This window comes from Pituophis catenifer, unplaced genomic scaffold (assembly GCF_029215685.1).
Source record: "Pituophis catenifer annectens isolate HBS135680 unplaced genomic scaffold, rPitCat1.0.hap2 SCAF_11, whole genome shotgun sequence".
Classification (NCBI taxonomy): domain Eukaryota; kingdom Metazoa; phylum Chordata; class Lepidosauria; order Squamata; family Colubridae; genus Pituophis; species Pituophis catenifer.
Genome location: NW_027256891.1, coordinates 14,569,497 through 14,594,982, shown reverse-complemented (window position 1 = coordinate 14,594,982; position 25,486 = coordinate 14,569,497). Strand labels below are relative to the sequence as shown.

Genomic DNA, 25,486 nt, shown 5'->3' with positions numbered 1-25,486 from the left:
TTGTGATTTTCTGACAAACAAAGTCAACAGGGGGAGCCAGATTTATTTATTTATTTATTTATTTATTTATTTATTTATTTATTTATTTCATATTTCTATGCTGCCCACTCTCCGAGGACTCTGGGTAGCTTACACCAAAGACAGTATACCAAATACCAACAATCTGGGTCCTCATTTTACCCACCTCGGAAGGATGGAAGGCTGAGTCAACCTTGAGCCGGTGAGATTTGATCCGCTGATCTGCTGAACTAGCTGAAGTAGCTGCAGTACTGCACCCTAACCACTGCACCACCTCGGGGGAAGGTTACTGCAAAATCTCCATTTCCTCCCTATCAGCTGGGACTTGGGAGGCAGAAAATAAATGGGGGTGAGGCCAGTCAGAATTTTTACTACTGGTTCTCCGAACTACTCAAAATTTCCACTACCGGTTCTCCAGAACTGGTCAGAGGCTGCTGAAACCCACCTCTGGTTTATACTTATATCTGTTATCTAATACATGCTTGACTAAATAAATAAATAGATAAATAAATAAATAAATAAATAAATAAATAAATAAATAAATAAATAAATAAAAATACACGTTGGGCTCAATTGTGGTCATACGTTGAGACCTACAAGGCTGTTCGCTCAGCAGCAAACTCTTTTAAATTTGGCAAATCTGTTCTTCTGGATAAAGGTGCTTGTGGGCGCTTGGAGACGGAGGGAAAGGATTAAACAGCATAGCAAAAACAGCCCCTTTTGCAAAAAAAAAAGAGCAGAGGGCAAGATGCTTAATACAAACACAGCCCTCTTCAAAAAAAAAGCAGAATCTTAAATTTGTGCCTAAGCAAAGGGAGTGTATTATTTGGAGACGATTATAATTGACAATGTCATCAAAGATAATCATCGTAATTATTATTATTATTATTTTTTGTAAGGCTTTTAAAAAAGAAAAGAATTCCGATGTCATTTTAATCTTTCTCTCGTGCCAGTGTGCTCGAGGCGTTTACCTGCATTCTTAAGCTCCTAAACTTTTCAACATGCAGCTGTCGTCTTTAAACCAGTTTTGGAAAGAAAGAAAGAGAGAGAGAGAGAGAGAGAGAGAGAGAGAGAGAGACAGATAGACATAGAGAGAGAGGGATAGAAAGACAGAGAGAGAGACAGAGAGAAAGAGAGAGAAAGAAAGAGAGAGAAAAAAGAGAGAAAGAGAGAAAGAAAGAAAGAGAAGAGAGAGAAAGTAAGACACACAGAGAAAGACACTCACAGAGAAATGGAGACATAGAGAGAGAGAGAAAAGAAAGAAAGAGAGAGAGAAAGAAAGAAAGACAGAGAGACAGAGAGAGAGAAAAGAAAGAGAGAGAGAGAAAGAAAGAGAGAAAGAAAGAGACAGACACAGAGAGAGAGACAGAGAGAGAGAAGAGAGAGAGAGAGAAAGAAAGGAAAGGAAAGGAAAGAAAGAAAGAAAGAAAGAAAGAAAGAAAGAAAGAAAGAAAGAAAGAAAGAGAGGGTTTTTTTCCTCTTCCCAAAAAAATAACATTTTCTGACTTGATTTCTCTGTGTGTGGCTTAGGTCTGGTTTTGAATGCACGCAGAGGTCTCAATTCAGATAATGAACAATAAATGGCTCCTGAGACAATTGCATTTGTTCAGGCTGCAAGGCTATGGATGTTTCTTTTCCAAAGCGAATCATATTCATTTCAGTGGATTTTATCCCTGAGCAAGTGAATGTAGAATTCTAAACTGAATCCTGCCGAATGGTGAGGTTTTCTTAAGAGCCATCAAGCCATAGAAATGGATGAAAAACAGGAAGTGAAATATAAGCAGTCTTCAACTTACCACCCATTTCTTTAGTGATTGTTTGAAGTTACAACGGCTCTGAAAAAAGTGACTTACAACTGGTGCTCGCACTTACGAGCAGCCTCATGGTCACATGATCAAAATCCAGATGCTTGGCAATGGGCATGCAGTGTTTTGTGACATTCCCAGCCATCATCCAACAAGCCACATCTGTAGGGATTCATTTAATGGTGGCAAAAAAAGTAAAACATAAAATTATGCATGACTTACTTCATGACGGACTTGCTTAGCAACGGAAATTCTGGTCCCAATTGGAGACGTAAGTCAAGGACTACTTGTAGTGTGGATATTAAGGATGAAGGAATACTTGCAATTGCTTGAAAACATATGCATATTTGCTGGGTTATTTCATGGGCCATCTCTTCTGGACTACTTCTGTGTGTGCACCCCATCAGGTCCAGCAGAGATTATGGGTTTTGTCTGGTACACAGTTACAGGAATGGGTTTTTTTTTTTTTGGCACACACAATGAATGAATGAATGAATGAATGAATGAATGAATGAATGAGTGAGTGAGTGAGTGAGTGAGCCAGCAAGCAAACAAACCCCAAAAATGTTTTTTTCAAAAAGGCAAGAGGACTTTGTTTTTCCTTGAAGACGTTTCACTTCTCATCCAAGAAGCTTCTTCAATTCTGAAGAAGAACTGAAGAAGCTTCTTGGATGAGAACGCGAAACATTTTCAAGGGAAAAAAAACAACAATAAGAAAATCCAGTTGCTTTTTGAAAAAGCACCTTTGGGACAACCATGACCTGCAAGACTGAAAATCTCCATAGATGGCAAGCAAGCAAGCAAGAAAGCAAATTATGGTTTAAGCAAGCTGGGGGAACGCAACTAACATTTTGCAGAGAAGAATGTCAGATGTGCTATTCATTTTCTGCCTGTGTGACAAATCAGCATTTTCAGCTGGGCATATCTGTACAAAACCATTAGCTGTGGTTCAAGAAGGACTTCTTTGCACAAACTCACCCCTGCTGATGCCTTTCCAGCTTTATGCTTATGCAGTTAAACCTTTATGCAGTTAAAAATAGTGAAACGTCACTTTCCTTGCCTCTGTGGATCGCCTTCAAACCTTTTTAGTAGTATGTATTTTCCGATGGAGTTTGCAACACAGGGTTCAGAACAATAGAATAGAATAGAATAACAGAGTTGGAAGGGACCTTGGAGGTCTTCTAGTTCAACCCCCTGCCCAGGCAGGAAACCCTACACCACTTCAGACAAATGGTTATCCAACCTCTTCTTTAAAATTTCCAGTGTTGGAGCATTCACAACTTCTGCAGCCAAGTTGTTCCATTTATTAATTGTTCTAATTGTCAGGAAATTTCTCCTTAGTTCTAAGTTGCTTCTCTCCTTGATTAGTTTCCACCCATTCCTTCTTGTCCTGCCCTCAGGTACTTTGTAGAATAGCTTGGCTCCCTCTTCTTTGTGGCAGCCCGTGTTGTGACTCTGGCTCCTGAGCCTGTCCTCACGGAGGAAGATGACTCTGAAAGTGATGGGGAGGAACTGACAAGGCCTCCCTCTCCAGGACCCTCCTTTCTAGCAATGCCTCAGATTCCAGCTGAAGGCCAGGAGGAAGGCATGTCGGAGCACCCACTAATAGGGAGTGATGAAGATCAATCTTGGATTGATCCCAGGCAGCGTCGGAGGGAGAGGCGTGCGCAGAAAAGTAAGAGGTGTGGAAGGGCCAGAGGTTGCTGAGTCACTGAGCCATGCCACACAGGGGATAAAAGTGGGTGGGGTTGCTCTGCAGGCTCTGTGACAGACAAAAACTGCATATCGTGAGCTTCGGATGGGATATCTTTCGGAATTAAGGCTTGGACTTTGTGAATGACTTCTGACTACACTATTGTGCCTTGTGAACTCTTGGTTGCCCCAGCAATGGACTACAGATACGCTGACTCCTGTTTCTAGAGGTGATAAGAAACTTGGCAGGCATTCGGAAAGTAGCTGCCAGAACTTTTATCTGCCAAAGGATTCAGGTCGGCTTGTAAAAATAAATTACCGGTAGACGTCTTTTGCTCGTGTGTCTGCCTATGTGAGGGGGGGGGGACAGAACACCCTGAGATATTGGAACACTGCTATTGTGTCTCTCCTAGTCCTTCTTTTCATTAAACTAGACATACCCAGTTCCTGCAACCGTTTTTCATATGTTTTAGCCTCCAGTCCCCTCATCATCTTTGTTGCTCTTCTCTACACTCTTTCTAGAGTCTCAACATCTTTTTTATATCGTGGTGACCAAAACTGAATGCAATATTCCAAGTGTGGCCTTACTTGTTTACTTTCATTATGAATTTATCCAAAGGAGACTGATGTGAAATCTTTTGTTCATTTTCAGGAGTATCGTGGAAAAAAAATGGTTAAAAAAATAGTTGGGATGGCAGTGCTGTTTTGATATGTAGTGCAATAACCATATACCAGTGGTGGGATTCAGCCGGTCCAGGCCGCTTTGGGCGAACCGGTTGTTAAATTGCTGGCTGGCCCCACCCGGCCCCTTCCAGGAGTCCCCATGCGCCCTGTTTTGGCTCCCAGGTAAGTACAGGGAGGCCTACTAGACCCAAAATGGGGTGCAGGGGATGCGGCACAGCCCCCCCTCCCCGTGGCCCATTTTTGCTCCCAGGGGGCCCAAAACAGGGCGTAGTGCAGTAGTGGGTTTCAAACCCCGTGACTACTGTTTTGCTTGTGGGTATGTGCGCGCTCGTGCGAAGCTTCTGCGCATGAATGGAGACGTCCGGGCAGGTGGACGGAACCTCCCACCACCGCCGCTACCAGTTCGCCTGATTTGTGGCGAACCGGTAGCAATCCACCACTGGCGCGGTGATGTGTGACGCAGCCCCATGGCCCATTTTTGCTCCCAGGAGCTGCAGGGAGGCCTACTAGGCCCAAAATGGGGCATGGGAGTGGGCAGGAGGTTGAGTGCTGCCTGTCACGTTCCCTGGCAGCGCCCACCATGGCCACGCCCACCCAGCCTGTCATTAGGGCAGAGAACCGGATTGTTAAATTACTTGAATCCCACCACTGCCATATACTCTATGTGTAAGAGATCAGGAAAGAAAGAAACTTCAAAAACGCCCCTCGGCCTCCTCACCGCATCGTAAATTAAAAGACCACGCTTCAAAATTTAAATATTTTGCCAACGTTCTCTTCTCTTTGGCAAGGAACTGCAAAGCAACATTCTCTGGGTTCAAAGAATAATAATAATAAAAAAAAGCAAAAATCGCCCAAATCGGGAGAATTTCCCAATTCCTGTCAGTACGGTACAGCCGATTTGGACCCTTCTTAAATATTTCAATCTGTTGGTGCAGATGCAATAACATAGCGGAGTGATACTTATTAATAGAGCAATAACACTTGCACTTATAAATCAAGGTTGGTGAATTATCCCCTGTTCACAGGTCGTGATTTACAGCTTGGCTTTTCCATACCCACTGAAGAACGTCTGCATTTCTCAGGCAATTCCATTTGCTATCCGTGGCTTCCTTCCTTACCGTTTCTGAAAGGAATGTCATTAAAAAACGCACACCAACGTGGTGCCGAAAAGATGGTACAGAATAGTAATGTGTGTATAAGGTGACTGGGAGGACACAATATAGGCCAGTTTTGCTATCAGTTTATTAAGAAGGGGGGTAAAGGAGTCCATTAACCGCCTTCACAATTTCCTGGGTTCCTTTCAGATCACACAACAGCTGATTCCCGCTCCACGCTAAGCCCTAATGTCGTTTATTTAATTCTGGCTTCTTTGTTTACAAATCTAGTCCTGATTCACACAGCTGTACAAGTCGTTCTCGGCTTGCCACAGTTTGTTTAGTGACTGTTCAGAGTTACAATGGCACTGAAAAATGTGATTTATGACAATTTTTTTCATAAGTGGCCACGGTGGCGCAGTGGTTAGAGTGCAGTCCTGCAGGCTACTTCTGCTGACTGCTGGCTGCCTGCAATTTGGCAGTTCAAATGTCACCAGGTTCAAAATTGAGCCTTTCATCCTTCGGAAGTCGGTAAAATGAGGACCCAGATTGTTGGGGGCTCTGTAAACCGCTTAGAGAGGGCTGTAAAAGCACTGTGAAGCGGTATATAAGTCTAAGTGCTGTTGTCCTTCCTTCCTCTTCCTTCCTTCCTTCCTTCCTCTCTCCTTCCCTCCTTCCCTCCCTTCCTTGTGGTTAGAATGCAGTATTTCAGGCTAACTCTGCCCACAGCCAGCAGTTCAATCCTGACCTGCTCAAGGTTGACTGAGCCTTCCATCCTTCTGAGGTCGGTAAACTGAGGACCCAGATTGTTGGGGGCAATATGCTGACTCTGTAAACCGCTTAGAGAGGGCTGTAAAAGCACTGTGAAGCGGTATATAAATCTAAGTGCTATTGTGCGGCCCTGTTGCAAACTGGTAGTAAAGATAAGTAGAACCCACCCCTGGTTGGGTTGGTTTTTTTCAGTGCCATTGTAACTTTGAACACTCACTAAACAAATGGTTGTAAATTGAGGATTATTGGTACACAGTGTGGACCTCGATTTACAATCATGATTGAACCTGGAATTACAGAATAACAGAGAATAATCTCTCTCTCTCTCTCTAACCACCCATCTGTCTCTGTCTGTCTGTTTATCTATCTATCTATCTATCTATCTATCTATCTATCTATCTACCTACCTACCTACCTACCTACCTACCTACTCTGTTTTCCCCAAACTAAGACATCCCCTGATAATAAACCCAATTGGTCTTTTGCGCGCATGACAATAAGGCCAAGCGCTTATTTCAGGGTTCAAAAAAATATAAGACAGGGTCTTATTTTCAGGGAAACATGGTATCTATCTACACACACGCACACACAATAATAGAGTTGGAAGGGACCTTGGAGGTCTTGTAGTCCTACCCCCTGCTCAGGCAGGAAATCCTATACCATTTCAGATAAGTAGTTGTCCAATCTCTTCTTAAAAACTTCCAGTGTTGGAACATTCACAACTTCTTGAGGCAAGTTGTTCCACTGATTAATTGTTCTCACTGTCAGGAAAGCTACAGTCATAATATGTGCAGCATATTTCTTTCTTTTGATAGCTGGGTTTAAATCTCATAGTTTGATTGCAGTTGCAATGTTAAGCTTCACTAAATCCAATGCTTACTTCGGAATAAATCATAGTCGATATAATAAAAACTATGTTTAACAGTCAAATAGTCAAAATAGGTAAATCTATGTTAGCCATAATCCATTATGGTGTAACAACGAATTTGACTCCTTTTTTTCCGAGAGGACAATAACGCAACTTAGTTGTGGAGTTACTGCGTAACTCTGTTAATGAGACAGAGACAAAAATACTTATTAGAGACATGAAGTAACGCTGAAGGTTACCATTTTGATAGCAATGATGCTAAACAGACATTTATCGATGGATCGACTTAAACCAAAACACGCTTTCTGAATTCCCCACTCGCTCCGTGAAACTGTATATTATGGAAAGCAATTGGCATACGATAATGCAAAAATTACTTATAAAGAGAGAAGCGTTTGACGGTTGCAAGGGAAGAATTAAAAAACGAAACAAAACGCTAAATCCAATTTTGCACGATTTATTGTCACACGTTGTTCATCATTCCACACCTACTCATTAATTGCACTTGTTTCTTCAAAGGCCACCCCTAGATTACAAATGCACCCAGAAGTGTACTGATAAAAGATAAAGATGGGAAAGAAAGCAACTGTATGGTAATTGAATGACTGCAAAGGCTGCCTCTTTTTTTTTTCCCCAGTGTAATCTTGCTCCTTCTTCAATAGGTGTAGTAGATGATTGTAATTGACAAAAAGGGCTTGTTCTGTGAAATATAAGGAAATTTTTCACTCACGCTGTTGAATATGCCGGTACGATGCTGGGCCTTTCTGTTTGTTTCCAATGTAGAAGGATGTATTGGTAAAACGAATATCATTTTGCGGTCTGTTATGCAGAAAATGTTTAAACCAGTGTTTGACTGACTCTGTTAAATCTTTTTTATTGAATGTGCTTATTCATCCATGCAGAATTGAGTGTGCTCCTTTTCTGTTACTATGACACTGCAATTAAATCGCTAAAGGGGGGGGGGAGACTGTAAGATATTTTTCTAATGGGCCGTGCCAACGACTATACAAATTATTCATACTTGTGTTTTTTTCCCCCTCCCTTGTTTCTCTCCTCCACGAGGTTTTAATCCAGTGATGGGGGTGTTGCAAGAAAATATACTGCTCAAAAAAATAAAGGGAACGCAAACAGAAGACATCCGAGATCTGAATGAATGAAATAGCCTTATTAAATACTTTGTTCTTTACATACAGTAGTTTATACACTGCTCAAACAACTAAAGGGAACACAAAACTATTGTATGTAACGAACAAAGTATTTAATAAGGCTATTTCATTCATTCAGATCTCGGATGTCTTCTGCTTGTGTACCCTTTATTTTTTTGAGCAGTGTATTTGGTGGCAAAACAGGGAAAAATAACAAATCCTGTAGAAAAAAAAAAAAAAAGAAACTTGGATGTCCGTTTGGCCAGCTCTGCTGCTCCTGAAAACAGCTTTCCCCCCCCCACCAGCTCAGTGAGGAATGACTATCAGGATGAAATGATATTGCCTTGACTGTTGGTTTTATGGATGAATTTAACAGGAGCGAAGGAAAGCTTGGTTGTTCTATTTGGAGAAATACTCCAAAGGATCATAGGGCTGGAAGTTTTGGAAGTCTTCTACTCTAATAAAGGAGAATATTTGTAGGTCAGTCTTGAAATGAGGGGTTCTTGGTGCTCTCTCTGAGCTTGGTGGTTTTCTTGCAGGTGTTTCCTTACCCAAATTAAGTAACATCAGAGGTGAAATGCTCCCGGTTCGGACCGGATCACCTGATCCGGTAGCAATGGCGGCGGGTGGTTCGGAGAACCAGTAGCAAAAATCCCTGCAGGCCCCCTCCACCATGCCCAGTTGAGCCGCAGGATCATCAGAGGCTATTTTTTTAAAAAAATTTAAAAGCATTTTTTCTACAACCTCTTCCGAGGAAGGGCATGGGAGGCGGGGACGCAGGATTTTTTGCTACCGGTTCTCTGAACCACCCGCCACCATCGCTACCGGACTGGGCGATCCGGTCCGAACCGGGAACATTTCACCCTTGCTTTTCCCCTCTTGCGGGTGAACTGGGACCTTATAACCGTGATGGCGAAACAATGTCACGCATGCCACAGGTGACACATGGAGCCCTCTCTGCTGGGCGCGCGAGCCGTCACCCAGATTAGCTTCACCCTGCATGTGCATGCACCTCCCGCCGGCCAGCTAATATTCAGGTCTCTGCTGCACATGCGCGGGGAGCAGGGCGCATGCAGGAGACATGTGCTCATGCACGGGGGAATCACATGCGCATGTGCGGGGGGAGCATGGGGGGGGTCGCTGCACCCCCCCATGGCCCGTTTTGGGCCCAGCAGGCTTCCCTGCAACCTCCTGGGACCAAAAACGGGCTGCAGGAGGGAGGGGTCCCTCACGCATGCGTGTGGGGCGGGAGGAGTGCATGGGGGCTGTGCATGCATGTACGGGGGGCGGGGTACAGGGGGGTCATGCGCGCATTGCATTATGGGTGCAGGCAGGCCTCCCTGCAGCCTCCTGTGACCAAAAAAGGGCCGCAGAGGAATCCCTGCACTCCGTTTTTGCTCCCAGAAGGCTGCAGGGAGGCCTGCTAGGCCCAAAATGGGGCGTGGGGAGTCACATGTGCATGCGCAGGGGGACCGGGATAGTGCAGGGTGGTCACACACACATGTGCAGGGGGGCAGGATGCGGGGCTCACGCACGCATTGCACTTCGGCACGCAACGACAAAAAGGTTACCCATCACTGCCTTATAACAATGCACTAATGGAATAAGAGTCAGCTTTTTTTCCCTTCGTGGTATCAGATATTAAGGCTACCATATGTCTTCATGCTTATTTGGGAACCCACAAGTCTGCAGTATCTATTCCTGGAAAGTCAGCCCGAAACCTTCCTTTCTGTAATAGCCGCTTGTTAAAAGGTGAGAACAAATGACTTTATGTCTGGGATTACTTCTGAATGTCAGATCACACCCTGGAGAACGACGAGTAACGAAGAAGAAAAAGACTGCATAGGAAATAAGAGGCTGTTTGGATTTACATATCACATTAAGCTTTGCCTTGCTTTAACCATGACTTTGGCGCTCAACCATGAAAGGCTGAGCGTCAAAGAATTGAGGCCTTTGAACTCTGGTGCTGGAGAAGACTCCTGTGAGTCCCTTGGACTGCAAGGCGAGCAAACTGGTCAATCCTAGAGGAGATCAACCCTGACTGCTCCTTAGAAGGCCAGATCCTGAAGATGAAACTCAAATACTTTGGCCACCTAATGAGAAGGAAGGACTCACTGGAGAAGAACCTAATGCTTGGAACGATTGAGGGCAAAAGAAGAAGGGGATGGCAGAGAACGAGGTGGCTGGATGGAGTCACTGAAAAAATAGGCATGAGCTTAAATGGACTCGAGAGGATGGTAGAGGACAGGAAGGCCTGGAGGAACATTGTCCATGGGGTCACGATGGGTCGGACATGACTTCGCAACTAACAACAGCAGCCATGACTTCAGCCAGAACCCAGAATGGAATGGAACGGAACAGAACTTGAAGGGACTTTGGAGGTCTTCTAGTCCAGCCCCCTTGCTTAAACTGCAGACCCTAATGAATGCATTGGCTTGCTTGCTTCAAATGTAAGTTTACATTGTAGCTTATAAAGCACACATTAAGACTGAACCCTGAACATTGTACAATATATAAGTTCATACATGGACTCCAAAGCTGTTTGCATGATGAACTAAGATACCGGAACAGGTTGATGGACACACACCTGTATGTATCTACTCTCCTCAGAACTGTGGCTCCATAATCAGATTTAGAGGCTTACTCAATTCTTGTTACGTTGTCAAATCTGGACTAGCTGCTGCCATTTGGGATCAACTAAAAAGGCATTTCAGAAACATGGAGAAGCCAAACAACAGCAACGCAGCTCACCAGCTCAAATCCCCCTGCAACTCAGACTAACCAGAGCTTAACCAAGCGCCCACCTAAACAGAACACACCCCCATCCAATCAGAGCACAGCCAAACCCCCACCCAATCAGAACACACCTCCACCCAATCAGAACACAGCCAAGCTCTCACCCAATCAGTTCACACCCCCACTGGTAGTTAAAAGGAAGAAACAGCTGCGATCACACATTGCTCCCAGAAGCAGGAAGCTGAAAACACCAGCCTGAAGATGATGAATGAGACTTCGTTGAAACGTCGCCAAGACACTTCCAATTTTACGTCGGAGAAAACCCGAATAACCAAAGACCTACATACAAACACCTGCGAAAACCTCCGAACATATATTTTTTTTATATTTGTAAAGTATAAACTAAAAATATATTATATTTACTTTTTTTATATATTATTTTTTTTTCATATTTTTAAAGTATAAACTAAAAATATATTATATTTACTTTATTTTTATATTAAAAACTTTTTCATATTTTTGAAGTATAAACTAAAATATATATTTACTTTATTTTTATATTAAAAATTGTTTCATATTTTTAAAGTATAAACTAAAAATATATACTTTATCTTTATATTAAAAACTTTCATATTTTTAAAGTATAAACTAAAAATATATTATATTTACTTTATTTTTATATTAAAAACTTTTTCATATTTTTAAAGTATAAGCTAAAAATATATTTACTTTATTTTTATATTAAAATCTTTCATATTTTTAAAGTATAAACTAAAAATATATATTTACTTTATTTTTATATTAAAAACTTTTTCATATTTTTAAAGTATAAACTAAAAATATATATTTACTTTATTTTTATATTAAAAACTTTCATATTTTTAAAGTATAAACTAAAAATATATTATATTTACTTTATTTTTATATTAAAAACTTTTTCATATTTTTAAAGTATAAACTAAAAATATATTTACTTTATTTTTATATTAAAAACTTTTTCATATTTTTAAAGTATAAAGTAAAAATATATTATATTTACTTTATTTTTATATTTTAAAACTTTGAATATAAAAATAGAACCTCCATACTATAAAGCAGTCTACCCCTTATGCAGCCGTTGGGGGAAACAGCAGTAGGGAGGAATTGCTGAATTCAGTTTGCAAATCTTGCAATTTTAAGGTAACATTGATATGGATTAGGAGGAGGAGGGGGATTAGTTTTAAAAAGGCGCTCAAGGTAACGCTCGCCCGGGCGGCCAGTTCGAAAAACGAACTACCCTCCCCACAATGCCCCGCGAAGGACCTTCCGGCCGCCTCCCCGCCTCGACTCGCTTCCGGCAGCGCTCGGCCGACGCAGAGGCCGTCACGTGACCGCGGGGTGAATATTTTTTTTCCCCTCCCAAGATGGCGGACCACCTGCCTTCCGAGTTTGATGTGGTGGTCATAGGAACGGGTGAGGGAACTCGCGTGAATGTAACGTGCGAATGGCTGGGCGGGGTTTAAGGAAGCGTGTCCGAGGCTGGAGCCGGGGGGCAAGATTAGCCAGAGATTTTGGAAGCCAGGGAGAGAAAGGAAGCAGCTTTGGAAATAAAAACCTGATCCTTTTCTGCATCGGGTGCAACTCCCAGGGGTGGACTACAATTACCATCATCCCCAGCCAAGTCCAGGTTTGGAAGGGGAGACGGATGCCAGGCTAATGGGTGGTCGCTGCACCGTTGAGAGAAAAGGGGGCAGGTGCTGGTGCCTTTTTGGTTTTTTGTTATTATTATTATTTACTTTATTCATTAAACATGAAACTCAGTCAACTGAATATTCAAAAATGCATTACTACTACTACTGCTACTACTATTACTACTACTACTACTACTACTACTACTACTACTACTATTATTATTTTGTAGATTTATGTCCTGCTTTTTCTCTAGGTGAGGTGTGTTCCAATTTTTTGGCTTTCCTGGGTCGCATTGAATGAAGAGGAATTGTCTTGGGCCCTATATAATGTGTGTGTGTTTATAAATAAATCTAAATCTAATGTAATCTTATCTATCTATCATCTATCTTATCCATCCATCATCTATTTTACCCATCCATCATCCATCTTACCCATCCATCACCTATCTATGTTATCTATCTATCTATCTATCTATCTATCTATCTATCTATCCATCATCTATCTTATCCATCCATCATCTATCTATGTTATCTATCTATCCGCCCACCCACCCACCATCTACCTATCTATTATCTACCTATCTACCTATCTATCTATCTATCTATCTATCTATCTATCTATCTATCTATCTCTATCTTATCCATCCATCATCTATCTTATCCATCCATCATCTATCTATGTTTATCTATCTATCTATCTATCTATCTATCTATCATCTATCTTACCCATCCATCTATGTTCTCTGTCTGTCTTGTCTGTCTGTCTATCCATCCATCCATCCATCCATCCATCATCTATGTACCATATCTGTCTGTCTAATCTATCATATATCTACACACACACACACACACAGTAATAAGAGTTAGAAGGGACTTTGGAGGTCTTCTTGTTCAACCCCCTGCTCAGGCAGGAAACCCAGTGCCATTTCAGACAATTGGTTGTCCAATCTCTTCTTAAAAACTTCCAATGTTGGAGCGTTCACAACTTCTGGAGGCAAGCCGTTCCACTGATTAATAATTGTTGTAGCTGCCAGGAAATTAATCCTCAATTCTAGGTTGGTTCTCTCCTTGATATCATCTTCTTCTAGATGCTTGTATTGGTCTGCATTGCACCCTTTCCCTCTACTTTTTTTCCTCACAGCAAAGGGGTGGGGTTGGTCTGGGCTGAAAAAGAGCAACTTCAGTTCTAGTCCAACACTTAACCCTGTCAATGAACCACATTGATTTCTGTTTCTGACAGTGGGCAGGCACATTTGAGAATCCCTTAGTAATTGTCTTCCTAATGATAATTCTAACTGTATATGGATAGAATCATCTTAAATGAAATCTCTCTGTCTCAGTGTCTACTGGGGGGGGGGGCTTGTGGGTAAATCCATGCAGGTTTCCTGGCAAGATTTTCTGATGTGGTTTGCCATTGCCTCCTTCCTAGAGCTGAGAGAGAGGGACTGGCCCAAGGTCACCCAGCTGACTAAGGCACGTGTGTTACAAACTCATATTCAGCATCAAGTTGGCTTTCCAGTGGAAATGGAGAGGGAGGGAGGGAGGGAGAGAGAAAGAGGGAGAAGGAGTGAGTGAGTGAATGAGTGTAGGAGTGATTGAAAGTCCCCCCCACCCAACTGGCTTTGTGTCTAAAGCGGGATTAGAATTCATGATTTTGGGATTAGTAGTTTGTTAATTTACCACTACACCAAACAGGCCCTCCAAGGGAAGTGGTTTGCAACGGCCTACATCCAGTTCCATTGCTTTCCTGGAGCTGAGATGGAAGGACTGGACCAAAGTTCCTCAATTGCCTTCATGTCGATTGCAAGACTAGAACGTAATGGCCTCTTCGTTTCTATCATGGCACTTTAACTGCTGTACCAAACTAGCTGTCCTTGCCTTCAAGTCAGCCTTGAGCTCTGGTGATTGCCTGGACTAGTCCCTGCAGTTTGCTTGATAACTTTATTTGGAAGTGTTTTGCCACTGTCCTCTAGAGATGAGGGAGAAGGACTGGCTCAAAGTCACCCAACTGGCTTTGTGCCTAAGGCAGGACTAGAACTGAGAGCTTGGTACCTTAACCACTACAGCAATCTGGCTCTGTTAGGCAGTATAATCTTGGAATGGGTGATTGGATTTGTGTTTGCTCATGGGACTAACAGAACCTTCTGGATATTTACTGGGGAGTGAAGAATTGGATGGATGCATTGGATGGATAAAACAAAGCCTCATGCAATTTAGAGTCTTTAGTTTTCTTGTCCATTGCTGGAAAATAAGCCTTTTCTTTCTGCAACTGCATTTAGTTTATTTGCTGTAATTGCTTTTCGTGTTGAATCTGAAAGCACTGCAGATACAAGTTCTTTTTATTTTATTTTTTTAACAAGCTAATATGGATGCTGAATGCTTTAAGGATTTCAAGCCAGGTTATAATAAATCCATCACAGTGAAATAAAACTTGTTTAAAATTAAAATTATTTTGCATTTCCAATTATTTATTTGTCCACACATTTTTTTTAAAAAAAAATTGGATCTTTACTCTGTAGACTGTTCAGCATGTAGTTCTTTGCAGCCAGACATATCATCCGGATGAATAATGCTATTATCAGTAGCTAGCCTGGGTATACAAAAGCTCTGAGTTAAGAGTGCCTGACAAAGACTGTCTAACACATTAAGCTATGGTTTGTTTAACCGAATGTTACTGAATAAACCACGCCTGCCTGAGGTCATGCAGTATTCTTCACTAAAAATCAACCAAAACATTTTGGTTTTACATGCTTTGCGAATGCAGATAATTGTGTTTCGTTCAAACTTTAATAAACCACGAGTTAAAATGGAATGTCACGTTCACTCCTTTCTCAGGGACTATATTTATTTATTCCTAGGAATTTATTCTTCTCTTCCCCCCCCCCCCCTTCTCTTTAGCTACCTGCTTAGTTTTGAAGTGCTTGTGCTCATTTACATATGTATTTCCCTTCATGAATATTAAAAATGGCAAATTTGTAGAATCGGTCATGCATGAACATTATTGCTGTTCTGAAAGTACCACGAGGTGCTGTGATGGAGTTTCTTCATTGTTTTCTTTAACTATGGTTTCTTTAGTCTCAGTGGAATGGGCTTGTGTGTCACTCTGAATCAGGTGGAATGTCAAACTGGATTTCATTGAGGGCTGCATCAGGGTTGTGTTTGACCTCAGGGGGCCAGGGTGGGCATGGCCAGGGTGGGTGTAGCCAGCTCGAGGTCACTCATGTCGGGACACCTGTGGTGGCCCCAGCGCTCTGCCAGCAAAAACTGGCTTCTAAGCTACATTTTTGGTTGTGACGGCTTGCTGGTCCTTTGCTGTTTCCAGGACAGCCCTGTGGGCCAGGTCTAAGCACCCTGCGTGGCGGATCTGGCCCCCTGGGCCCCTGCTCTAAATCATAAACCATGATGACTAATGTTTTACAGTGCAATAAGAAATGTGTACTATGGTTTAGCCCAGGGGTGTCCAAACTTGGCTCCTTGAAGAGTGGTGGACTTCAACTCCCAGAATTCCCCAGCCAGCAACTTGCTCATATTTATAGCGCATGCTGGCTGGGGAATTCTGGGAGTTGGAAGTCCACCACTCTTCAAGGGGCCAGGTTTGGACACCCCTGGTTTATCCCTATATAGCAACCCAGCCTATATGACTGTGATTTTGAATATATTCAAAATGCATTCAGCATGTTCCAACAATAGCTAAACTATGCCAAATATATTTAAATTGTGCTGTACGTTACAGCTGCCAGATGTGGACAACATCAGGGCATCTAGCATGCAAGATTAGGTAGACCTATTCTAAATTGGACTGGGAAAAAAATGGCAGTGCTGAAGGTTAAGGAGATTAGCAGGCCCAGAAATTGATTTTTGCTGTAAAAGCCTGTGTGTTCAACATTCAATTCAGATAAGAATTAGTTTCAATATGTGTTTATAGGATGCTGTTCCTTATTTCAGTATGTGGATGTTTGTCATGAGCCAACTAATCGGCATCTGATTATTGAGGTTTCAGTTAAAAAACAAACATCTGGACCTTAAAGCTTGCTCTAAAGGTTATGTTAGCCCAAGATCAGGAATCACTTGGTTCAGACTCTTACTTCATATATAAAGCTTATTAGGTGTCCCTGAGTGAGGAAAACTACACGGACTGGCCCAAACTCCTTCATATGGAGGAGGGGAAGCTAAAAACATTCTTGAATTCAGTTCAGTTTCTGGTGACCGTTGACACAATCATCTTGCCCAAAATACAGAATTACCTTCTGGGATATTTTTTTTCCCCACTTAGCAAATTTAGCCTACAGCCCTAGCAGTTCTTGATAGTCTCCAGTCCAAGTACTAATCATTACTGATACCTTTAGTTTTCTAGGCCAGTTATGGTCCAGCCATGGGTTACCACCAACTGAGATTCTTAATGGAGGGGATAAAAAAGTTGAATGAAAGAGAACACTTTACTTCCTTTTAAATGTCTTCTGTTTCTGAGAGAAGAGCAGGATCAGGGAGGAAGTAACCTCATCTGGAACTCCGACCCTGTTGTCTTCTGTGAGACGTAGGATGGTTAGAGCAGTGGTCACCAACTGGTGGTCCGTGGACCACTGGCGGTCCGCGAAAAAATTTTGGTGGTCTGCAGAAAAATTATTTGCATTTTTTATATTGCACTAAATCAGGGGTCCTCAAACTACGGCCCCTGGGCTGGATACATGCAATGAAGGTTTGTGTTGCTGCAGAGAGTCTCCCCCTTCAGGGTCTTTTTGTATGGGTCAGAGGGGGACAGAAATTCCGACTCGGGGTCTGCTTTAGCCTCCTGGTGCTTTGGGCAAAGGCTGGAGGGAAGTGCTGCTGGTGGCGAAGAGCCGGAGGGCCTTGTTCCAGTGGGACTGCATCATGGCCTGGAACTGGCTGACCATCTCAGCCCGCTGAGCCTCCAGGCACCGCTACCTGGCCTTGCACTCCCACAGGTCTTCCCTCTGCTTGGAAAGCCTATGCCCGTAGTCCTCAGTGAGGTGCTTCTGCTGAGCCTCCTTCTTGGTCAGATCCAATTTGAACTGAGCCAGCTGTTTTGCCAACTCTTTCTCGTGGTGGCTGCTTAGTTCCAACAACTGCTTCCTGTTGGGGCCCTAAGGAGCCTGGGCAGGCAGGCGAGGAATGGCTGGGAGGGGCGAGGCCGTCAAGGCACCCCTTGACGTGAGTGACATCGAGTTGGCCACCCCCACCCAGTCACATGACCACCTAGCCACCTCCCACCCAGGTGGTCATTAGGCAGATCATATTAGTGGTCCGCGGGATTTAAAATTATGAATTTAGTGGTTCCTGAGGTCCGAAAGGTTGGGGACCCCTGTGTTAGAGGAACAGCAGAATGTAATCAAATGAATTGAGGAACTTTATGCAGGAGCACAAAGAAGGGCAGATCTTAGGCGAGCCTTGGTGGGCTTGGAAAAGAGTCTGTTTCGATAAGAAGTGTGTTCATCATGGCCATCATCAAAGCAGTTATTACCCCAGTTTGAATCAGAACACCAGTTCAGATTTTAATGTTTCTAGTGGGGTTATTGGTTGTACAAAAATTGTTTTGTTTTTTTTTAAAGATAGATTACTGCTAGATAGCAGGGGTGAAATGCTCCCGGTTCGGACCGGATGATCTGATCTGGTAGTGATGGCGGCGGGTGGTTCAGAGGACCGGTAGCAAAAATCCCTGCGCCACCCCCCCTTACAACCTTTTCGGCCAAAAAAATGCTTTTAAAAGTAAAAAGAAAGCCTCTGATGATTGTGCAGCTCAGCTGGGATCGTCAGAGGCTTTTAAAAGCATTTTTTCCTGCAACCTCTTCGGCCAAAGAGGTTGTAGAAAAAATGCTTTTAAAAGTAAAAAAAAAAAAAATTGGCCACGCCCACCCAGTCACATTACCCCACCACCACCAAGCCACGCCCACAGAACCGGTAGTAACAAATTTTACATTTCACCACTGCTAGATAGCCTATATGTTTTGCTGCAATTAAATTTGGGAAACATTAAAAATAAAAAAAATTCCTTCAGTCCCTATTTTAACCAGAACTTGAGAGGATTCTTTAAAAATGGAGACCTTGAACGAGAAGCGGTATTCACTTACCTTCGCTACCGGTTCGCAAATGTGAGCACGCGCGGGCCTTCCGCACATGTGCAGAGCGTCAAAAAAGGGGCCGTGATGATGTCCGGGCAAGTGGGTGGAACCTCCCACAGCTGCCACTACCGCTTTGCCCGAACTGGATAGAACTGGCTGCCTTGGACTGCATCTTCTGATAACATTCAAGTATTTTGCCAAGCTACATGGATTCTGTAGGGTCTTTTAGCCCAATGTCTGAGGCCAACCAGTTGTGGCTTAATAAACAAATTATGATTGAAACACAACATAGTTCTGTTTGATGTAAATCTAAGAGTCAGTGCTGTTTTGAAAGATGGACTGGGAATGGTGCCAAATTTGATTCTGTATTTTCATCTTTGGATCACAGTATACCTCTCTGTTCTTCCTCCTAACTGGGATATTGTACTAGTTAGCTGTTGTTTGACTTACAACTTACACTTTGTCCCCATCTGAAAGGTGTTTGTGGTTTCTGGCTGTATGTCAAACTAAGTCTCTTCTCTCTGTTTTCCCCTCTAAAAAGTAGTTTTATATATATATATATTAAAAAAACACCCAAGCCCAACCACTGTAAATTTTCTGGTTCCATGCAATTTTTCCCCCTTCTTTCTGTTTCTGATCTTCGCTAGTTATAAATAACACATGAAATGACTTTCAAGGTAGAAGGCAGGAATCCATTTTGAAATATTCTATAAAATAAAAGCGTGATTTATAGTTCCCTGTGATTTTGGCTGAAAGCGTTTGGGCTTCGCCCAGTCATCAGAGTCCTGTCAGAGGAAGCTGTTATTTATGGGTCGATATGCCAGGAATGGTGGTGATAGTACTTTATGTTTATCTTATGTAAGTATAATGTTAAGAAAAATCAATTCCAAATACTAATACGGTTTTTAAAATGTATCATGGCACACTAGCCCAAACAGACACCGGGGCATCAGGAAAGCTGGGTTTTTTTTTTATAACCCGCTGCCTAGTTTAATTGCTTTGAATGTTTTGAGGTGTAATCTTTTACCAGTTCTTTGATATTTTGTGTTCCAATGTCTAATACTAAATTGGGCCTTTATCTGGCCCCCAGATTATCAATATCACTGATCATTTTCAAGAATTTTCTAGCCAGAATCTGCACAAAACAAGTGTGCTCAGCAGCTGTTACAGCACTCTCTCCATGTTAAAGAAGCATTGTTTTGATAGCATTGCTCCAGGTTGTAACAATCACACCCTTTCTTGGTGTTAACATTCACAAGAGGGGACCCATTTCAGTTTCTTCTTGTACTGTAAAATAACAGTATTTAGGATTCCTTGGGGTGGGCAGCCGTGATACAGAGAGGAGCCTGGGGCATTGCATATAAGGAATCTTTGCAAAGGAGCAAAGGAAGATTTATAGCTCAAGGTAGTCCCATTTTGACCATGTGCCCACAAGATGCTGCAGAACAGGGTTCTCCAACCTTGGCCACTTTTAAGACTTGTGGACTTCAACTCCCAGAATTCCCCAGCCAGCTATGCTGGCTAAGGAAGTCTGGGAGTTGAAGTCCACAAGTCTTAAAAGTGGCCAAGGTTGGAGACTCCTGCTGTAGAACAAAGTGCATTTACTGGAGGTCGAATTTCAGCACCTTGGATAGTTCCATGTATGCAACTTCCTGCCGCTTATTCAGACTTGGTTGAAAAAAGTTAAAACTTTCCTATAACATCTCCCAGTTGATTTCTTTTGGCATTTTATGCAGAGATCTTTATTTTTTGCAATAAATATAATACTCAACAGCCAGAGATATTTATAAACCACTTTCAGGCTTTTGTGATATGCTGGTTATAAGTAGGCAAGAATGTAGCCTGGCACCCATCCCTTCTTTCAGTTTACATATCATACTGAATCACAGTTTGGTTTAACTATAGGTAGCTGAATAGCCACAATGTCTGGGACTCCATAAACATTAACCAATGAGTACGAGTTATCCAGAATTTTTTTCTCAGTGGAACTTTGCTTTAATGCAAGGATGAGCACTATTTTTGACAAAGTAAGCACATTTACAGTTTTGAGGGTGTTTCATTGGCATTCTCACAAGAAGATATACCCAACCACAAAGAAGGTACCGTATTTTTTGGAGTATAAGACACACCTTTTTCCCCCCTAAAAGGGGGTGAAAATTTGGGTGCGTCTTATACACCAAATGTAGCCCTGCCCATTCACTGGCCCCCACCTTTTGGCCTCTGCCTCCCAGCAGTTACCTCCTTGCAGCAAGAAGAAACAGCTCGTTTCAGCTTTAGGATAGCCTAATTAGCACAAGTTGATTGGATTAGCCTCCCGACTCTCAGCTGTTTTGCGTGAGCCTCTGCTGCTTGCTGCAAGGAGGTAAATTGCTGGAGCAGATTTTTTTTTTCTTGTCCTAATCAAGCTATGCTGAAAACGAAAATGAAAGTAAAGCAGGCTGTTTGCTGTTTGCTGCAATGAGGCAAAATTGCTGGGAGGCAGAGGCAGATTTCTTTTTCTTTTCCTCACCAAAATAGGTAGGTGCGTCCTATAGTCTGATGCATCTTATACTCCGAAAAATATGGTACTTACTACAAATAATAATAAACTGAGAGGTTCTTCTTACTCCCTTTATAGTCTGCAAGGGTGCTTTCTAGCACCCTCCTGATTTCTCTTATTTTGTTTTTAGGAGAAAAACAAAGTAGACACTTGAACCCACAAGTTATTAGCAGCAACCACACACGAACACCCATTTTGTTTTCAAAGAAGGGAATAGGATCTATAAGCAGTTTTGCAAATCTCAATAATGCTAGGTTGATGCTTCTCTTTATAGCAGATCCGGTCTTCATTCAAGTTGAATGAAGGGGACTTGGTGCCCGTGTTTGCACGTCAATCTTACTAATAGGTTATTTACTTGTGGTTTGTTGATATACTGTGTTTTCCCGAAAATAAGACCCTGTCTTATATTTTTTTGAACCCCAAAATAAGCCCTCGGCCTTATTTTCGAGGAGGTCTTATTATTTTGGGGCGCATGGAGCAAGACGGGGCTCCTCTTGCCGTCTTACCTGATTTCCAGCTCTGTCTCCCTAACCCTAACTAGAGGAAATGGCAGGGACTGGCTGTGCATGCGTTTAAATATTTTCGGGGAGAGCTTATTTTCGGGGCAGGGGTCTTATTTTAGCGCATGTGCTCAAAAGCCCGATTGGGCTTATTATCTGGGGAGGTCTTATTTTTGGGGACACAGTTGCTGAGTTTGCACAACATCCTAAACCAAAGATTCTCAACCTTTTCTTCACCACGGGCCCCCTTTAAATACCTTTTGTGGCCACGGAACATGACCACGGACCCCCCCCAAGACTTAACTCCCCAAGATTTAACATTTTTTTCTAGCCTTCATGGACCTCCTGTAATGTCATCTTGGGTCCCTCCGAGGGTCCGCGGACCACCGGTTGAGAACCACTGTCCTAAATCATAATTCAGAGTATACAAACCACAGTGGTTGTGTACCAAACTTCCTTCCTTGAATCATTTGGAAATAATCCAAGAAAGTCACTTATAATCGACTGAAAATAGTTTGATTCCTAGTGGTTTCATATTTTTTTTCCTGCAACCTGCTGCCTTCCAGGCTTAACTTGTGTTTAAGCTAGCCTATTGAGAAAGGCTAGCTTAAAGACAAGAAGGTCCTTCACTGGGCAAGATATACTTTTGAATAGATTTTTATGCAGTTTCGTAAATATAAATCGCTCAGTTTTGGAGTTCTCACATTGAACTGGATAACTGGTTCCTTTCCCTTACTATTTAGGTTCTGTCACGCTCTCTTCTCCCTGTCTCTTTCTCGCAGGGATTTATTTGTACCAAGGTGGATAATCTTTGAAATTCTAGTTACACACCGCATCCTACAACTTGATGTCTAACTGCCTCTGATCAATGTCTTTTCTTTTTTACTGTGAAGCACTTTCCTTTTATTGCCTCCAGCAGTATTCCACATATTGCCTTTTATTGCTTCAGGTGATATTCTAGATATTGAATTCTGATGTGTGAATCATTTGAAGTTGTATCCTCTCCCAGGTAAAAGGATTAAGGACCGCTTACTGCCGTTTAGTTGCTCTGAATCCCAATTTGTTAAAACAAAACTGGCAAGGTTTTAGGCCTGCGGATCTGCTTTATTTATTTGCTATTGATTGATTGATTGATTTTTTATTTTAACTTTGGCATATATATTTTGCCCTTCAAAATATATATATCAATGCTAACATACCCTAAGCCCATCGTCTAGAGCAGGGAATGTCAAACTCAAGGCCCACAAGCTGGATCTGCCCTGTGGGATGCTTAGATCTGGTCCTTGGTGCTGCCCTGAAAACAGCGAAGGACCGGCCCATAGTGCCTCTGCCGGCCCTCCTGGCCTCCGCTTTCAATGGCAGAGGGCTGCAGGATGTTGAGCTGGCCATGCCTACCTTGACCACACCTACCCTGGCCATGCCCACCCTGGCTCCCCGAGGTCAAAACACAACCCTGATGCTGCCCTCAATGAAATCGAGTTTGACAATCCTGGTTTAGAGCAGTGTTCCTCAACCTTGGCTATTTTAATACAGGTGGAATTCAACTCCCAGAATTCTCCAGGCAGCCCGGCAATGCTGGCTGCGGAATTCTGGGACTTGGAGTCCACACACCTTAAAACGGCTAATGTTGAGAAACACTGATCTAAACCAGGGGTGTCAAACTCGATTTCATTGAGGGGAGCATCAGGGAACCTTCTTCCATGTCTGGTGGCTTTGCCCAAAAATTAAGAAATATTGGATAAAAATAAAAATTTGGATATCAGAAATAATTGCGGAGGATATTGAGTTAGAACCAGACATTTTTTTGTTAGGAATGATTAAACAAAACATTAGAAAGGAAAAAAAAGTACCTAATATTACATATAATTACGGCAGCTAGGTTAGCCCTAGCACAAGTTTGGAAAACAGATCAATTGCCATCGGAGCAGCAAATAATTCAAAAAATTTACACATGTGCAGAAATGGATAGACTAACGTTGAAATTGAAAGATAGGGAAGACTGAAGGTATTTTAAGATATGGGACAGTTGGTATGAGTGGATAAACCAATGGAAAAGAAAGTAAAGTCAAAGTTTAGTATGGAATTAAAAGTAATAATTATACACCGTCATTAAGGAGAAAAAAAAGGGAAAATTAGGTTTGTATATATGTGTACTTATATACATTATATATACTTTGTGTGTTGTTTGTTGATATTGTTGATTGTATTTTAAGGTTGTGAATGTTTTATATAATTTTATTCTTTTTTAAATTTAATAAAGTTTGTTTTTAAAACGGGGAAAAAAAGAGAAACACTGATCTAGATCAAAGCTCACAATAGTGATACTGGGTGAATAAGAAAGGACAGAAAGCAATAACCAAATAACGATTCGCTTCTCTACATTTTGAGATACCAAAAGGAATGTCTAGAGATGAGGAACCAGGAATTCTAGGAGCCTGATGAGAGAGAATCCCTACATATCTGAGGGAAGATCAAGGAAATAAGAACTGCAAGATTCCTTTTGGAAAGGAATCTCTAATAGAAAGTACCAATGAAGGAGAATATTTGTAGCTCAGGGTTGAAATGGGGGCTTTCTTGTTTTCTTGGAGACATTTCATTACTCAAACTACAGTAGTGGCCAAAACTGTGGGAACCTTTTGGGAAAAGTGTATTTTTTAAAACTAGCTAATAACATCCCTTTTTTTTGGAGTAGTACCATAAAATTATATATATATCAATGGAAAGATAATTTAATCAAGAATGTAATGCAATAACTTTTATGAAGGATTTGCTATTAGAATAGCAGTTACCGTATAAAGCAGAAAAGTGAAACACATAGGAAAAATGAGATATACTGTACAAAAATTATCACTATAGAAAAAATGAGATATACAAAATTGATCACCATGTCAGTTAATACTTAGTTGGGCAACCTTTAGCATGAATTACAGCCTTACAATGTCTTCCCATGGAGTGAACCAAGTCTTTGAGTTCTGCAGCTGTTATAATGTGAAACCAAGATTGAAGGATTGCTTCTATTAATTGGGTTTTATTGCTGGGTCACTTCTGACTAACAAGTTTCTTTAGTCGGCTTCATAGATTTTCAGTTCGATTAAGGTCTGGGCTATTCCCAGGCCATTCCAGCAGTGTAATACGATTATCTTGAAACTCCCAAAAAACAGTGGTGTTATTAGTCATCAAACCTCAAAAATACACTTTTCCCAAAAGGTTTCCACAATTTTGGCCACTACTGTAGGTAAGGCACCAAGGAGCTCTCATAGAAAGTAATGGAAGAGGGAATAGACAATAACTAATCTGGAGATAAAGTAGAACTATCTCCGTTGGTGTCAGAGAAGAGTAAAATAATAATGGGTCATTTTGGGGGTTGGGGTCGGGGAACAGTCTTTCTTCAAAATAAATGGATCTTAAAATATTTTGATCATAACTTATTTAATTAAAACCTTGTCTCTTTTATAGGCTTACCCGAGTCTATCATTGCGGCAGCATGTGCAAGGAGTGGCCAGCGAGTTCTTCATGTGGATTCGTAAGTCCTTCCATCAATGTACATTGTGGCTATAGGTCAGCGTTTCCCAACCTTGGGAAACTTCGTGATGCGTGGACTTTTAACTCCCAGAAGTTGAAGTGGAAGTCTAAACTTCTTACAGTTCTCACATTTGGGAAACACTGCTATAGGTCCTACCAACCATTGACACCAAAGGCTGGCTTAATGGAGGAGATCCTAACTTGATTCTTCCAGAAGGGAGGGAGGGAGGGAGGGAAAAGGGAAGGAAGAAAAAGAAGGAAGGAGGGAGGGAGGGAAAAAGGAAGGAAGAGAAAGAAAAAGGAAGGAAGGAAAGAAAGAAAAAGAAAGAGAAAGAAAGAAAGAAAAGAAGAGAAAAAAGAAGAAA

General features: G+C 41.9%; 1 protein-coding gene across 1 annotated transcript in view; it reads left to right on the top strand.

Annotated features, from left to right (window-relative positions):
- Positions 1–12,203: 12,203 nt before the first annotated feature.
- The window catches only part of CHM (CHM Rab escort protein), an 89,076-nt gene continuing 75,793 nt past the window's right edge, over positions 12,204–25,486 (top strand). The window contains exons 1-2 of the mRNA XM_070952129.1: positions 12,204–12,265; positions 25,056–25,122. Of these exons, the coding sequence (XP_070808230.1) occupies positions 12,217–12,265; positions 25,056–25,122 (116 nt within the window). The 5' untranslated portion in view covers positions 12,204–12,216. The remainder of the gene's footprint in view (positions 12,266–25,055; positions 25,123–25,486) is intronic.